Genomic DNA, 16572 nt, shown 5'->3' with positions numbered 1-16572 from the left:
ACCCCATGGACTGTAACCTGCCAGGCTCCTCTGTCCATGCAGTTTTCCAGGCAAGAACACTGGAGTGGGTTGCCATTCCCTCTTCCAGGGGATCTTTCAAACCTAGGGATTGAACCCACATCTCTTATGTCTCCTACATTGGCAGGTGGATTCTTCACCAACTGCACCACCTGGGAAGTCCTGAAATGCATTCTTAATCAACCTATAATGTTTAAAAGACTTCAAAACATACTAACAATGAAGGTTAGTTACAGATCATTTTCATTTTTCTCATTGCTTCCAAGTGATCTTGTGCAGGGTGGACTTTGCAAGCAATCCAGAGGAGGATTGTTTTTGCTCTCTAACCTAGTCTAGTAACTTGACAATAATAGGCCAGTAAGGCAGTATTAGGTGGTTGTACCATGTGAAGCGCCAAGATTCACATGTGCATGCATGCACATTCACTTATGTCTGACTCTTTACGACACCAAGGACTGTAGCCTGCCAAGCTCCCCTGTCCATGGGATTCTCCAGGCAAGAATACTGAAGTGAGTTGCCATTTCCTCCTCCAGGGGATCTTCCCTACCCAGGGATCGAACCCAGGTCTTCTGCACTGGCAGGATTCTTTACCACTGAGGCACCTGGGAAGCCCCTCAAGACTGGCACTTACTTCTAAAGCCCAAAAATGCTTAATAGAGGTCCCCTGGAGAGATGTCATCTCTTGGGAAGGCAGGCAACGCATATCCCTCTTTCAAGTACCAACAGCTGCTACCTAATTATTTACTTCCGCCACTAGCTTTTTCAGATGCTGTGTGATAATGAAATATTTTTTGTAATGTCCAAATGAAACAGACTTTACTCTAATGGACTATGTCTAACGAAGACGTAGTCCAGCTTTCTAAAAATTTGGCTAAAAATATTCCATATTAAAACAAATCCATTTGATAGTAACTGATTATAAAAAACAATCACTAATAACTTCCACTGTGTTTTGGACCTGGTTCACCCCAAAACTCACCAAGCAAGTCTAAGTGGATCCAGGCCCAGCTCCTTGCCCTCAGGGTACAGTATATCTCAAATTCAGATTCCTCCTTTTTGCAAAGGAAGAAGAAAACATTAAAAGGCAGAAGTCTGCATGGTGCATAAGGTCTGGCTCTTACATACTTTCTGAGTTTCTTCAAACACTGAAGAAGTAGCAAATGAAACTGTGTTATCTGCTAGCTTTCAGTTCGGAGGGTATTAACAACAAAACTTTACTTTTCATTATAGTTAGGAAGTTAGATAGTCTGTAATGTACCAAATAATTATGAAGTAAGGTGCCAAAGATTTTTATTTCTGAAAAGAAATAAAACGTATTTATTGGCTTTTTTAGCAAGTGTCCACTAAAGTGATCTGATTTTAACCTTATTGTAGTAGGTCAGGGTCTTCACCAACTCATGACATCATACTCTATCAACAGGATGGTTTTACAGCAAGAAAAGAGAAAAAAGCTTAAAAAAAAAAAGCTGGGTTTACCGAGATACAATTTACATGCAGTAAAATTCACCCTTATTTGTATATAGTTCTACGAGTTCCAACAAGTGCATTCAGCGATGTAACCACTTTTACGATCAAGATACAGACCGGTTCCATCACTTCTCATATTCCTTCATGCTTTACTTAGGTCAACCCCTAATCTTTCCAATTGTAGATTGGGGTAGATTTTACACTATAGGCAGCTACAATCTTATATTTATTTAAAAAACAAATATCACTGATGCTGCTGACACTACTGAGGAATTCTGTATTTGACCCTATAGAAAAAATCATATACTATGGGCCACTGACTATTTCTATAAGCAAAGTTTACTGGAACAGAAACACATTCATTTATTTACTTAATATATATGGCTGTTTCTATGCTACAACAGAGCTGAGGAGCTGCCACAGACCTGCAAAGGCTAAAATACAGAAAGTTTCCTGACTCCTGTTGTAGACTATTATGATTTTCCTTGTGGCAACTTTACTGTTTTCTCCTTTAAAATAAACCACTTCTCAAAGTACCTCTTTATGGCAAATGTTCAATTGCTACAACTCTGCTCTGATTTGATGCTAACGTAGACCTAATGTGGACTCACGGGAAAGGGCAACTGATTTTATAACATTGATATACCTCACTTTTTAGACGAGTCAATAGTTGAGAAGGTTAAAAGTGTGCTGAATAAATGCTACACTGGAATAATGCAGACAGACTATATTGTACAGATGTTTACAATTCTATCACTCAGAATTATAATCATCCCTTCCAGAGTGTTCTAAAATTCCACTGCGAGCCCTCTATATTTTATACAAATACCAGCTTTCAATAAGTCAATTTACTAGGAAGATGCTTTCCTTAACGCATAATTGTGCTGCTTTCTGAGTATACTGGTGTCGATTTGGTGTCTTCTTTTAAAAGATACCAATAGCATATAAGATAGTTTGTGGGAATTACAGTGCATGCTGTGTTACAGCCTGAAGAAAACTGAAGCACCTCAGTGGTTAATGCTTTTAACTTAAGGCAAAGAAAAGAATTAAGCTTTTACCTGACAAGGAATTGCACCACCCCATTCTTGCTGAACGATATTGCAAACACCAACTAATGCAGACTCCAAGCAGGTTTTATCATAATCATCCATATTACTTAGTGCTTCCTGATTGAAGAAAGATAAAATTGTTCATTATTCTTTATTGTTTTCATTTGTTACTAGAAAAAAATATAAACTGTTCAAAGCATGAATGTCACACAGGGGGACATTGCATTTCCGAGAGCCCAAAGTACACTTTCTTAAAGAAAATTGGTAAAACAGACTTCCTCAACTGTAAAGGATGGTAAAAAAGAGCTTCCCTTTATTTTGTTCTCTCATCAGGTGAGACTGAATAGCCCATCAAGTTCATATTTTTGTAAATGATCTTGACAGAATAGTTAAAATGAAAAATGTTTAAGCACATCAACAAAAATAATGCAAAACTTACTGAATACTATCACCACCTTAGGCATTTTACATGCATTTAATCATGATAACATCCTATAAGGTGTAGATGATTAACCTATTTTTAAAGTAAGGAAACTAAGGTACAAAATGAGTAGTAATTTTCCCAGGTCTTATGCCCACGTGGCAGAATCTAGATCTGAACCCAGTCAGTCAGACTCTAAGACTCCTGGTCTTAATCATCACTCTGCACTATCTATATAGCAACTCTTTACATTTCACACTACTAAACATCCAAGGTCCTCAGTTTACTTACTTATAAGAAATTCGGTGCAATGAAAAAAAAACAAACAAACTTTGAGTCACTTTTAAAAAAAGTGAGATAATAAGTGATTTAACAAAATTTTATTACTTATATTTAAAAAGCAAACTACACTGATCCTGATTTTCTAAACTGCCTAGCAATTATTAAATTGTTCATTTTAATTCCACAAACACTGACTGCTGCTCCCTATCCGCAAGGAACTGTGCGAGGCATTGTTGGAAATATTAATAATTTAGAGATGCTGCCAGAAAGTAAATTCTTTGGCATATCACAGACAAACCTTTGGAAGATAACACCGATCAATCAAAGCTTTAAAATGAGGATTTCTTGGCATCTGTAAATCAAAGGCTATTTGTTGGGGAGGAAATATACTCCTGAATTACTCTAGAATGAAGGCTTTTGTAAGGGCTATTTTTCATCTCAAGTTTATAGAAAAGTAGAAAATAGTAGTGTTGAACCTAAAGATCTTGAACCTCAGGGAACAAGGCACTACATTCTGAGATGCTCCCCTCCCACAGAGAATTTCAGAAAACCAAGAGAGGTGACTATGGCAACAACTCACAGCTCTAACTCAGAGCTCTAACAAAGGCTGAGGGCCTACTGGTTATAATCCTTGTTTTAGTTATATTCAAAATAGTATACTCAGAGACTTATCATTAAGCAATTCCAGTTATAAATATTCAGTGCAGTATGATAACACTGCTTTCCTTCCTATAAATTTGGGCCCTGTACATATAATAACTCATTTCTTTTAGTACCTGTAGGGTGTTATAATCTCTTGTGAAGGGAACCATCAACTCCCAGAGGGATGAAAAAACCACCAGAGCTGTAAACTCAAGCTTGTAATTTGTGGCCATGTGCTCAAACAGCATTGTCAAACCATGGGCTGCCAGGTGCTTGCGCTGATATTCCTCGGACCCCTCGACAGACACAGGTCGGGTCATGGAAAGAGATACGTCCATTACCACCACTGTAGGCATGATGAAAGCGATCCCGGTATTCCCAATCCGAATAGAGAAGCTATAGAGAAATGCTTCAGAAAACAAACATGATTAGGTCTTTCATGTCATGGAAAAAAATGTGTTTTTTTCATCACATGTGTGTGTGTTAGTCGCTCAGTCATGTCTGACTATTTGCAACTTTGTGGACCTGTCAGGCTCCTCTGTCCATGGAATTCTCCAGGCAATAATCTGGAGTGGGTTGCCATTTTCTTCTCCAGGGGATCTTCCCAATACAGGGATCGAACCTGGGTCTCCTGTGTTGCAGGCAGATTCTTTACTTTTCATCATAATTTTAACCAAACTTGCTAGAAATAATTGAAGGCAAACCCCATTAAGTTGAGGTAAGGGCAAATCTGCAGGGATGTCAGAGTAAGGGAAGCAAGCAGCTTCCCTGCTCTAGGTCCTCTGTATGAGGACCACTCCCAGAATCACCCACTAAATGGCCATAAATCAAGGAACATCTTAAGTTTCCTCTAGTAAAAATAAAATAAACAAAATATTAAATTCAAGTAGCCCCTGAGTTGAAGATTTTCAAATGTCATACAACTTAAAATAACAAACATTTCTACATGACCTCTCCAACACTTAATTTACTAAAGAACCTTTCTAGTCGTTCTAGACATTTCTAGACGTTTCTAGAACATTTCTAGTTGTGGTGTTTTTTGACAATCAACCATTTTTGGGGGCACCATCACTATCCTACTCAATACAGCAGTATTTGGGCAAATGTTTTCTGAATTATCTCGTTGCTTGATGTCCTCATTAAAAAAACTGAATGCAAAATATACAGTGAAAGGGCTAGAAAAGTTATAGTCCAAACTAGACAAAGCAGGAAATCATTAAGCATGGCAGAAGCAACCAATTGCCTCAGCAGTACTCATTATAGACACATCAGCAACGGTGTTTTAAATATGAAAGAAAAGAACAAAACGAAAGAATACGTATGACAGGGGGCTTCCCTGGTGGTTCTAGTGTTAAAGAATCCTCCTGCCAATGCAGGGGGACATGGGTTTGATCCCTGGTCTGGGAAGATGCCACATGCCCAGGGGCGACTAAGCCCATGCACTGCAGCTACTGAGCTGCAACTGCTGAGCCCATCGCAACTAGAGAAAGCCTGTGTACTGCAACAAAGACCCAGGACAGCCAACAATAAAGAAATAAAATAATAATAATAAAAAAGGATATGTGAGACAGCTGGCATTATCTCAGGAAACTGTATGAAAGCCAAAATGGAAAAAGGGAAAACAAAAAGCTCTTTAAAGTTATGAATTGAGAATCAGTATGAAGAAAACATTTCTGTACTCAGAAGTAGAAAAGTTTACAGATATATAGACCTGCTCTTGATGCTGCTACTCTATTATTAAGAAAACTACAGTCCAGTCACACAGTGAAATATCATATAGTTATAAATAAATGACACATGTCAAAATCAGACATATTTATATAAAGTATCAGCAACTGAGAAAAGCAGGTCATAGGACTATATGTATACACCGATTACAACTTCATAAAAATCATACTGCATATATTCAATTAGAAAAGTCTCAAGATGGACATAAATAAGTTAGAAATTTAATGTTCACTAATTTCTTTTTTTGGAACTTACTTCAAAACACTGCGTGTTTTAGTACAGTGTCCAAATGCAAATATGTGATATTCTCAAATTCTATTTGTAAAAAGGCTGTTGGGAATTCAGGGCTCACAAAATTAGGGCTCACAAAAACAATGTTATAAAGGGGGATCAGGGGCTCAGGTTAAGTAGGGAAAGCCATTTTACCACATAATGGCCTAGATACATTTCAAATACAGTGACGCCTCATGCATTCAATAAAGACTAAAAGAGATTACTCCTTCAGACTCAGAATTCCAAAATGTGTAACCATTTTGGTAGAAAAAATTAAAATGTGCATCCATAATCTGTGCCTCATTAAATAGTGTGCTAAACATAATTCATTCTGATTTAGCATCACAACTATAAACATGAATACTGCCCAGCGCATTGCTGCCCTGATGTTTTAATCTACACTACCATTCTTCCAAGTGTGTGCTGCAAAACACTGTCCTGGACGGATGCTCCAAGACAAATGAGTTCAGGGCTTATTAAAGATACTGAGGGCTTCCCTGGTGGCTCAGTGGTAAAGAATCCACCTGCCAAAGTGAGAGACATGGGTGCAAGCTCTGGTCTGGGCAGATCCCACACAACACGGAGCAACTAAGCTCGTGTGCTACAACTATTGAGCCTGTGCCCTAAAGCCAGGAACCGCAACTACTGAAGCCCATGTGCCCCAGAGTCTTGCTCTGCAACAAGAGAAGCCACCGCAACGAGAAGCCCCGGCACTGCAACAAAGGGGGCCCCCACTTGCTGCAACTAGAAAAAAGCCCACACAGTAACAAAGACCTAGCACAGCCAAAAATAAATAAGACACAGAAACTCTACAGCAAAGAATTCAGTTTAAGTTGCTAACTCTATATTTCCCATTTAATCCTTCTCTGATCATCAGTTAAGGTCCCATGGAACAAGTATTATGTAGAACAGACCCCGAAACATTGCCTTTTACTCAAGGGATCCATCCAGGCTGTTGTGTTTTGATGCCTCCTCTTTATAACTAATTTTTGGACCATCAATTTGCATTCTACTTGTCTCTGTAATCATCCTTCTTTTCAATTTTGGGCTTTTGGCGACTATGAGCTAGAAAGCCAGGTAATCCAGCTTGTTAAAACTGTGTCCAAAGTTAACAGGCTCAGAGTTTCTTTGAGAGTCAAATGCATGCACTGAGGTTTATCAACTGAGTACTATTTCATCTACTCATCTTTCCAGACCCTTTTTGGATCTCAGCTGTGTTATTCAAGAAGTGAAGTTCTGTGCAATCCTGGTTCAACTACACTACATTAGACCACAAGCTCAACAGGAGCAGGGGCAGTGTGAATTTTTGCCCATCAGTGTCTCTGAAGAACCTATCACATCAGAACCTCCCTCGTGGTCCAGTGGTTAAGATTCCCAGCTTCCACTGCAGGGGACCTGGGTTCAATCTCTGGTCAGGGAATTAAGATTCCACAGGCAATGTGGCAAAAAAAAAAAAAGGAACAAGAGACTTTCCCACAATTGCCACATTGTATGTACTGGACAAAACTTGATAATTACTAGAGAACTACCTCTCAGCACCAGCTATAACATTAATTTTTGGCAAAACACATTACAAATTTTAACTCTGCACACCAGAAACACACTTCCTCCTCTCCTCCTTCATGCAGAGGTATCAGGAACTTCTATGCCTCTGCCTACACAGAGTTTATCCACCTCCTATGGTATTCCCACTCAAGCATAGAGGCCTTCATGAAAGTTACTGAAAGTTGGGGATGAGCAGTACTGACCTCATCTCTTAGAATGAGAATGAGAATCAGGGGACACAGATTTAGATCATATATAAGAAAGCATTTCCATCCAGCTCATGAAATCTGCTGTAAATCTGCTGTAATGGGTGACCACAGCCTGCAGTCTTGCCTTCTAGAAGGCACCTCTGGAGCTGGCTCTTTCTTCTGACTGATGCGCATGTGTCCACCCCCAAACACACCTCCTTAACAAGAGCAGAGTCATAGGAAATCCATTCAGAACTCAGGTTGTAAGCACAGAAGTAAAAGATGGAAGTGAATATTCTTGAAGAATGGTTCACTCAAGCAGCCTAATCCTGATTAAAAGGAAAAAAATCCCTCCCCACACAGTCCAGCAATTCTGTGAAAACACGTTCTCTCTCTCGGGTTGATTCTTACCTTTCACCCCACCCCCACACTTGTCATAAGTACTGTTTACAAACAATGCTTAAGACAACTGGTAGCCTTCTTTTCTCCAGAACAGTCTACTCTTGAGAAAAGCTCTTAGCCCCTTGATGTGGCCATCTCCATCAGCTACATATTTTTAATTCTTACCAGAAGGAGGCAATTAGTTTATTCATAAAGAACTGATTCTTACCGCTCTTAAGGCGTGATTCCACTCGAATTTCTAGGGATCCACTAACCTACTCTTAAGTTTCTCTGTTGGCCTGGCATCCCTTGCCCGGTTGAGTCCCCTCCACCTTTCTCAGTTACAACTTCACCTCTCAAGTGCCAACCTGGAAATACAGAACTCCTGCATTTGGATCGCGTCTGCTTCTGGTTGTGTTTTTACCTTAAAAATCACTCAAAAAATTTTGAGATCTAGAAGTCTCTCTTATGAGAAGAGGAGGCGAAGGGGGCCTGGGCAGGGGGCCGAAATGGTGTGCTTGTGCGGAGCTCCAGCGCCGCACAACGAAGAGAGGCGCAGAACTGGCACCCAGGCAGTAGAAAAGCCGGGCGTTGGCCCCGCGCTGTTCCCCGCCGCGGACCCCTTCTCCTGCAGCTCTAACAAGCAATCAAAAGCAGCCTAGGGACTCCGGCCTCCTCCACTGACCCCGTGCCCATCACCGACACAGTCCGTCCACAAAAACTTTCCGCCCGCTCGCAGCACCCGGAACTACAGGGCCGCGCGACGAAACGGAACTCAGCGCCCGGGATGCGCGAGGCGCTTGGGGCGGGGCTTTAAGGACTTTGTGGGCGGGGCGCTGATTCAGCCAGAAGCTACCCAGCGTCTCTCATCACAAAGATTTTGCGACGACCGCCACCGACCCCTCTCCCCACAGGACCTCGACTTCGCCGGGCCCTGGGCTGTGACCGCCTCTTCTCTCTTTCCCCGTTCTCGGGCTGTTCCTTTTTTGTTTCTGGCCTTCTGCCCACCTGCCTCTCGTTGACGCGTGGGCCTCAGTTATCTGGGTAACCCCATGACCTGTTCACAGTCTGTCTCCTCACTCATGTGGGCCCGTTGGTGCACCAGCATGACCCTCACTGGTATTTGCCCCTCTTCCCCGTCCCTCTTCAGACTCCTCACTCATATCCTCTGTACCAGGTGACAGACCCCTCTTCCTACTCTTTTTAAAGTAATCCCTGCTTGAGTAGTGCCCATACTAAGCATACTGTGTATTTTTCGTAGTTGACGTGAGCCAATTTCCATATCAAGACTTTCCCTCTTGGTCTCCTCAGCCTAGATGCTCACTTTGTCCCTCGCACAGAGTCGGACACGACTGAAGCGACTTAGCAGCAGCAGCTTTTGAGGGAAGCAGGGAGAGGGTTCAGTCAGTTCCCTTGCCCTGGCTAAGGTCACTGCTGAGGATTTGCACTTAGGCTTTTCTGTGAGGCATCATGGGTCCTTGCCTACCTCACCTCTGGCAACCTGGGGTCCCTATAGCAGCCTTTGCCTCAGCGAGGTCTTTGAGGGGACAAGAAGAGACTTTCTTTCTAACCTCTTGGGAGCCAGGAAATGTCAGCTAGAGATATGCCTGAATGAATGCCAGCAAGCCCCTGGCTAGTTATGGTTCAAAGAACAATTCTGTACCACATAGGTTGCAAGTGGGAACAGAAAGGCATCTAGAAGGCTTTAGGCCTTTGCCTCCTTTTCTTCCGCTCTTCCCTGATGGGGTGTGGTAGGGGGTGGGTCACAGAGGGAGGATGTTTTGAACCAAACAACTGAGTCTGACTAGTCACAGTTTGTTCTGTGGGAGAGTGTGGGCTCCAGTTGCTGTAGTTCTTTCCTGTCTCCTCCTTATATCAGAGGAGGCAGAGGACGGCACATCAGTCCATGGGCATGTCCCTGGCAGCATCAGGGGCCAGGGACAGACTGCCTTACTTGCTTCAGAACTCCTCTACCAGCTTGGCTGGTCCCACTATCTCAAGACTCAGTGCTTGAGCAGGCACTGGACTCTAGGTAAGTAAGGCTGCATCCTGATTACTTTGTTATAATTTAAAATTCTTTCCCTAGTTGGAGGCATGTGGCCAAGAACGTGTGGGTAAGGGAGTTGCTGAGTTACCCCTAATGTGTGACGACAGCCCTGTGCTCAGTTCCAGCTCAGTTCCATGGACTGATTCCTTACCTTACCCGGTACTAAAGATTGAATTTATTAGTTTGCTGTTGGGTAATCACATCTTCTGAATACAGGCTTTCAGAAAACCTGGGAAGCAAAAGGACAGTTGATTAAAATTGATGATGAAAGGTAGAACTATCAAGAGAACCATATCACTTGAGGCAACTGGTAAGGGCTTTTGTTTTTGTTTTTTAATTCTTAGTAGAATTCCATTAAACATCAAAAGGTTGTTCAGTGAATATAAAATCAGAGAACGTTAGCACAAAGAGTTAGAAGGTCGTAAAGGATATGTCTTTCAAGTCAGAGCAGGCTAATGAATTTGTTTTTCCCACTCAGGAGACCTTTAGCATTTGCATGTTTCCACACATACGTTAAAGGAAATCAATAAACAACTTCTTTTTGCATAATCTGTCATCCCCTTTATTTTTTCCTGCTTTGAAACAGTGGACCACTGTCACAGAGGCTTTGAAAGGCAGAGTGATTTGGTCCCCAGTCTGGCAGAGTAAAGGTTAGTGACAGAAATAACATGCTGCTCACAGAAGCCAGATATTGGGACTCAAGGGAGGTTCAGATACCCATCCAATCTCCTACAACACATGTTGAAATGTAGATTCTAAGGGCATGCTGACTGAATTGAAATTTCATGGATTGGTGCCTGAAATGTTCACTGTTAAGTTCCCAATATGATTTTTTCATCTACAGAGAGGAAAGGTAAGGAGTGAGTGAGGAAAAGGGGAAGAGAGAAAGTGAAGGGAAGGCAGTGAGTCCACATTCCTTTTCTGCTCTTCCCTCCCTTTCCATCTCCTATACTGTCCTTTGCCCTATGTCTTCCTCCCTCCCTTCTCTAGTCTAGACCTTGTCCAGTGACAAATCATACTTCTAAGCTCCAGGCTATCTGCTTTCCCTCATCATCCCACCCTATTCCTCTATTTTCACCAAAGTAGAAGTCCGAAGAAATTCTAGATATGTCCCATTTGTCTTAATAATACTGAAGATGTTCAAACATAGACAAAGATGGGGAGCAGCATAATAAACCCCCACATACCCTTCACCCCGTTTCTACTATCAGCTCAATTCTCAGTCTTCTTTCATTTATACCCTACCCACTTCTCTCCAACATTTTGTTTTGATACAAATCACAGATTGCATAACATCTTATCCATAAATACTTTATTATGTATCCCTAAAAGAGAAGGCTTTTTTGATGAATAAACTTTATTTTTAGAGCACTTTTAGGTTCACAGCAAAATGGAGTGAAAGAACAGAGAGTTCTCATATCCTCTGTCTAGCACACACAGCCTCCACCACTGTCAACGTCCCGGCACCAGAGTGATACATTTGTTATACTCTATGAACCTACACTGACACAGCATTATCACCCAAAGTCCGTAGTTTATTACAGGGTTCACTCTTGGTGCTGTACTTTCTGTGGGTTTTGACAAATGTATGGTGACATGTATCCAGCATTGTAGCATCATACAGAATAGTTTCACTGCTCTAAAAATCCTCTCTGCTCTTTTTATCCCTCCCTCTCCCATGACTTCCAGGAACCACTGATCCTTTTACTGTATTCATGGTTTTGCTTTTCCAGAATGTCATTTAGTTGGAATCATACAGTAAGTAGTCCTTTCAGTTTGGCTTCTTTTGCTTGATGATACACATTTAAAGTTCTTTCATGTCTGTTCATGGCTTGATAGCTCATTTCTTTTTTGTGCTATATGTTAATAATATTCCATTGTTTGGGTAAACCACAGTTTACTGAAGAATATCTTGGTTATTTCCAAGTTTTGGCAATGATCAGTAAAACTACTATAAACATCCTTGTGCGTGTTTTTCTGTGGGCAGAGGTTTTTTCAACTCAACTAGATAAATATCATGGAGAGAGATTGCTGGCTTGTATGGTAAACATATGTTTAGTTTTGTAAGAAACTGCCAAACTGTCCTTTGAAGTGATTGTACTATTATATATTCCTAGCAGCATTGGTGTGGAGAAGGCAATGGCACCCCACTCCAGAACTCTTGCCTGGAAAATCCCATGGACGGAGGAGCCTGGTGGGCTGCAGTCCATGGGGTCGCTGAGGGTCGGACACGACTGAGCGACTTCACTTTCACTTCCATGCATCGAAGAAGGAAATGGCAACCCACTCTAGTGTTTTTGCCTGGAGAATCCCAGGGATGGCGGAGCCTGGTGGGCTGCCATCTATGGGGTCGCACAGAGTCAGACAAGACTGAAGTGACTTAGCTTAGCTTAGCAGCATTGGTGGTGGTTCTGTTATATATTCCTGATGCTCTACCTTCTCACCAGCATTTGATGTTGTCAGTGTTCTGGATTTTGACTATAGTAATAGGTAAATAGTAGTATATCATTGTTGTTTTAATTTGTAGTTCCCTAGTGACATATGATGTTGAACATCTTGTCATGTGCTTACTTGCCATCTGTATATCTAATTTGGTAAAGTGTTCAGGGGTTTTGCCCATTTTTTAATAAGATCATTTGCTTTCTTCTTGTTAAGTTTTAAGTGTTGTTTGTATATTTTGGATATATGTGTATGTGTTTGTGTGTGTGCTTAGTCGCTCAGTTGTGTCCAACTCTGTGACCCAGTGGACTGTAGGATTCTCAAGAAGAATACTGGAGTGGGTTGCTGTGCCCTCCCCCAGGGGATCTTTCCAACCCAGGGATCGAACCCAAGTCTCCCGCATTGCAGGCAGATTCTTTACCATCTGAGCCACCAGGGAAGCCCTTATTTTGGATAATGGTCCCTTATCAGATATGTATTTTGCAGATATTTTCTCCCAATCTGACTTGTCTTCTCATTCTCTTGAAAGGGAGAGACTTAAGTCCATAACAATTACAGTACCATTATCACATTTAAAATAAGTAGCAGTAAACCCCTAGTTTCATCAAATACCTAGTCAACTTTCAAATATCCAGTTGACTCATAAATATCATAAGTTTTACTTTTTTACACTTTGGTTGTTTGAATTAGGATCCAAGTAACATCCAGACATTGCAATTTCTTCATATATGTCTAAAGTTTCTTAATCTGTAGGTTTATTCCTACATATCTTTCTTCCTTTGCAGTATATTTCATAAAGAAACTCTGATCTCCGTCTCAGTCCTCCTTCAGTCTTTTCTACAGCATTTGAGAAAACCACAAAGCTTTCTCAGTCTAAAATAATGGACTCATTGAAAAAACAAACAATTTTATACAATTGCAGTTTCAATTAACTTCATCTCTGCTCTGTAAATAGGGGTGAATCTTATCCACAATTGGATCCCCAGGGTCTGGAATGTGACACTCAATATATATTTGTGGAAAGAAGATAGGAAGAAGGAAGAGAGGATGTTAGGAAAAAGTTCAAAGAGAGAAAACAGAAAATTTGGTGGATACTACATTTGCTGAGAAAATAGAACTGAATGTTTTAATTTAGAACACCCTCTCCTTTGAAAAATGATATAAAGTCTAAATTTTTAAAGGCTTCTCATAATATAGGCCTACATCTCTCTTTCCAGGCTCTCCCCTCACCCGCTTAAAACTTTGGTAATATCTTTCACTGAAAAAGCAGATAAAGCAAAACAAAGCTATTTTTTCAGTCAGTTCAGTTCAGTCGCTCAGTCATGTCTGACTCTGTGTGACCCCATGGACTGCAACATGCCAGGCTTCCCTGTCCATCACCAACTCCTGGAGCTTGCTCAAACTCATGTCCATCAAGTCAGTGATGCCATCCAACCATCTCATCCTCTGTCATCCCCTTCTCTTCCTGCTTTCAATCTTTCCCAACATCAGGATCTTTTCCAATGAGTCCGTTCTTCGCATCAGGTGGCCAAAGTATTGCAGTTAGCTTCAGCATCAGTCCTTCCAATGAATATTCAGAACTGATTTCCTTTAGGATGGAATGCTTTGATCTCCTTGCAGTCCAAGGGGAGTCCAGCGTCTTCTCCAACACCACAGTTCAAAAGCATCAGTTCTTCTGCACTCAGCTTTCTTTATGGTCCAACAGTCACATCCATACATGACTGTTGGAAAAGCCATAGCTTTGATTAGACGGACCTTTGTTGGCAAAGAAATGTCTCTGTTTTTCAATATGCTTTCTATGTTGGTCATAGCTTTTTTTCCAAGGAGAATGTGTCTTTTAATTTCATGGGTGCAGTCACCATCTGCAGTGATTGTGCAGCCCAAGAAAATAAAGTCTCTCACTGTTTCCCCATCTGTTTGCCATGAAGTGATGGGACTGGATGCCATGATCTTCGTTTTTTGAATGTTGAGTTTTAAGACAGCCTTTTCACTCTCCTCTTTCACTTTCATCAAGAGGCTCTTTAGTTCTTCTTCGCTTTCTGCTGTAAGGATGGTGTCATCTGCATATCTGAGGTTATTGATATTTCTCCCAGCAGTCTGGATTCCAGCTTGTGCTTCATCTACATTTCACATGATGTACTCTGCATATAGGTTAAATAAGCAGGGTGACGATATACAGCCTTGACATACTCCTTTCCCAATTTGGAACCAGTCTGTTGCTCCATGTCCAGTTCTAACTGTTGCTTCTTGACCTGCAAACAGATTTCTCAGGAGGCAGGTAAGGTGGTCTCATATTTCCATCTTTTTTACGAATTTTCCACAGTTTGTCGTTATCCACATAGTCAAAGGCTATGGAGTAGTAAATAAAACAGAAGTAGATGTTTTTCTGGAATTCTCTTGCATTTTCTATGACCCAGCAGATGTTGGCAATTTGATCTCTAGTTCCTCTCCCTTTTCTAAATCCAGCTTGAACATCTGGAAGTTCTCTGTTCAGTTCATGTACTGTTGAAGCCTGGCTTGGAGAATTTTGAGCATTTGCTAACGTGTGAGATGAGTGCAATTGTGCCGTAGTTTGAACGTTATTTGGCATTGCCTTTCTTTGGGATTAGAATGAAAACTGACCTTTTCCAGTCCTGTGGCCACTGCTGAGTTTTCCAAATTTGCTGACATGTTGAGTGCAGCACTTTAACAGCATCATCTTTTAGGATTTGAAATAGTTCAACTGGAATTCCATCACTTTGACTAGCTTTGTTTGTAGTGATGCTTCCTAAGGCCCACTTGAGTTTACATTCCAGGATGTCTGGCTCAAGGTGAGTGATCATACCACTGTGGTTGTCTGGGTCATTAAGATCTTTTTTGTATAGTTCTCATGTGTATTCTTGCCACCTCTACTTAATATTTTCTGCTTCTTAAAGAGATGGGTATACCAGACCACCTCCTAAGAAATCTGTATGCAGGTCAGGAAGCAACAGTTAGAACCAAACATGGAACAACAGACTGGTTTCAAATAGGGAAAGGAGTATGTCAAGGCTGTGTATTGTCACCCTACTTATTTAACTTATATCAGAGTACATTGTGCAAAATGTTGGGGTGGATGAAGCACAAGCTGGAATCCAGACTGCTGGGAGAAATATCAATAACCTCAGATATGCAGATGACACCATCCTTACAGCAGAAAGCGAAGAAGAACTAAAGAGCCTCTTGATGAAAGTGAAAGAGGAGAGTGAAAAGGCTGTCTTAAAACTCAACATTCAAAAAACGAAGATCATGGCATCCAGTCCCATCACTTCATGGCAAATAGATGGGGAAACAGTGGAAACAGTGAGAGACTTTATTTTCTTGGGCTGCAAATTACTGCAGATGGTGACTGCACCCATGAAATTAAAAAACACATGCTCCTTGGAAGAAAAGCTATGACCAACCTAGACAGTGTATTAAAAAGCAGAGACGTCACTTTGCCAACAAAGGTCCATCTAGTCAAAGCTATGGTTTTTACAGAAGTCATATGTGGATGTGAGAATTGGACCATAAAGAAGGCTTAAGTGCAGAAGAACTGATGCTTTTGAACTGTGGTGTTGGAGAAGACTCTGGAGAGTCCCTTGGACTGCAAGGAGATCAAAGCATTCCATCCTAAAGGAAATCAGTTCTGAATATTCATTGGAAGGACTGATGCTGAAGCTGAACTGTAATACTTTGGCCACTTGATGCGAAGAATGGACTCATTGGAAAAGACCCTGATGCTGGGAACGATTGAAGGCAGGAGGAGAAGGGGATGACAGAGGATGAGATGGTTGGATGGCATCACTGACTTGATGGACATGAGTTTGAGCAAGCTCCAGGAGTTGGTGATGGACAGGGAAGCCTGGCATGTTGCAGTCCATGGGGTCACAAAGATTCAGACATGACTGAGCGACTGAACTGAACTGATTTCCTTTAACTGCTATATGATTGACTACTGGAAAGATGAGAAATCCTTTATGTAACCAGTAGTTCATCTGTTTAGGTAGATTTCAGTTTTTGCTCTTCGAGTAATGCTGGCAGACTATCATTGGCTTTTCCTCTGACTGAGGTGGGAAGCCACTGGAATGTTTG

The 16572-nt window shown here is 41.3% G+C and overlaps 2 protein-coding genes across 17 annotated transcripts in view; one reads left to right on the top strand and one right to left on the bottom strand.

The window, feature by feature from the left end:
- Positions 1 to 8710, bottom strand: part of INTS14 (integrator complex subunit 14) — a 45328-nt gene extending 36618 nt beyond the window's left edge. For 4 of the 9 annotated variants that reach the window (XR_015135440.1, XM_086322991.1, XM_086322992.1 and 1 more), the window contains exons 1-3: positions 8224 to 8710; positions 4014 to 4288; positions 2544 to 2651 (exon numbers count right to left, since the gene is read on the bottom strand). Coding sequence is in view for 6 of the 9 variants with exons in the window: in XM_086322991.1 (XP_086179117.1) it covers positions 2544 to 2651; positions 4014 to 4235 (330 nt within the window). In the remaining 3 variants the exon portion in view is untranslated. Of the gene's footprint in view, positions 1 to 997; positions 1484 to 2543; positions 2652 to 4013; positions 4289 to 8223 lie in introns of those variants that run through there. The other 5 variants (XR_015135441.1, XM_086322993.1, XM_086322994.1 and 2 more) reach the window with 2 other exon arrangements.
- Positions 8711 to 8792: 82 nt separating this feature from the next.
- Positions 8793 to 16572, top strand: part of SLC24A1 (solute carrier family 24 member 1) — a 55911-nt gene continuing 48131 nt past the window's right edge. For 3 of the 8 annotated variants that reach the window (XM_086322978.1, XM_086322975.1, XM_086322971.1), the window contains exon 1: positions 8846 to 10026. The gene's annotated coding sequence lies outside the window, so the exon portion shown is untranslated. Of the gene's footprint in view, positions 10027 to 16572 lie in introns of all 8 variants that reach the window. The other 5 variants (XM_086322977.1, XM_086322973.1, XM_086322979.1 and 2 more) reach the window with 4 other exon arrangements.

The sequence above is a fragment of the Bos grunniens genome, chromosome 10, assembly GCF_055505025.1.
Source record: "Bos grunniens cultivar Pamir isolate PY7600 chromosome 10, Bosgru_T2T1.0, whole genome shotgun sequence".
Lineage (NCBI taxonomy): Eukaryota > Metazoa > Chordata > Mammalia > Artiodactyla > Bovidae > Bos > Bos grunniens.
Note: the sequence above shows the minus strand (reverse complement) of the source record. Positions and strands in the feature narration are given on the sequence as shown.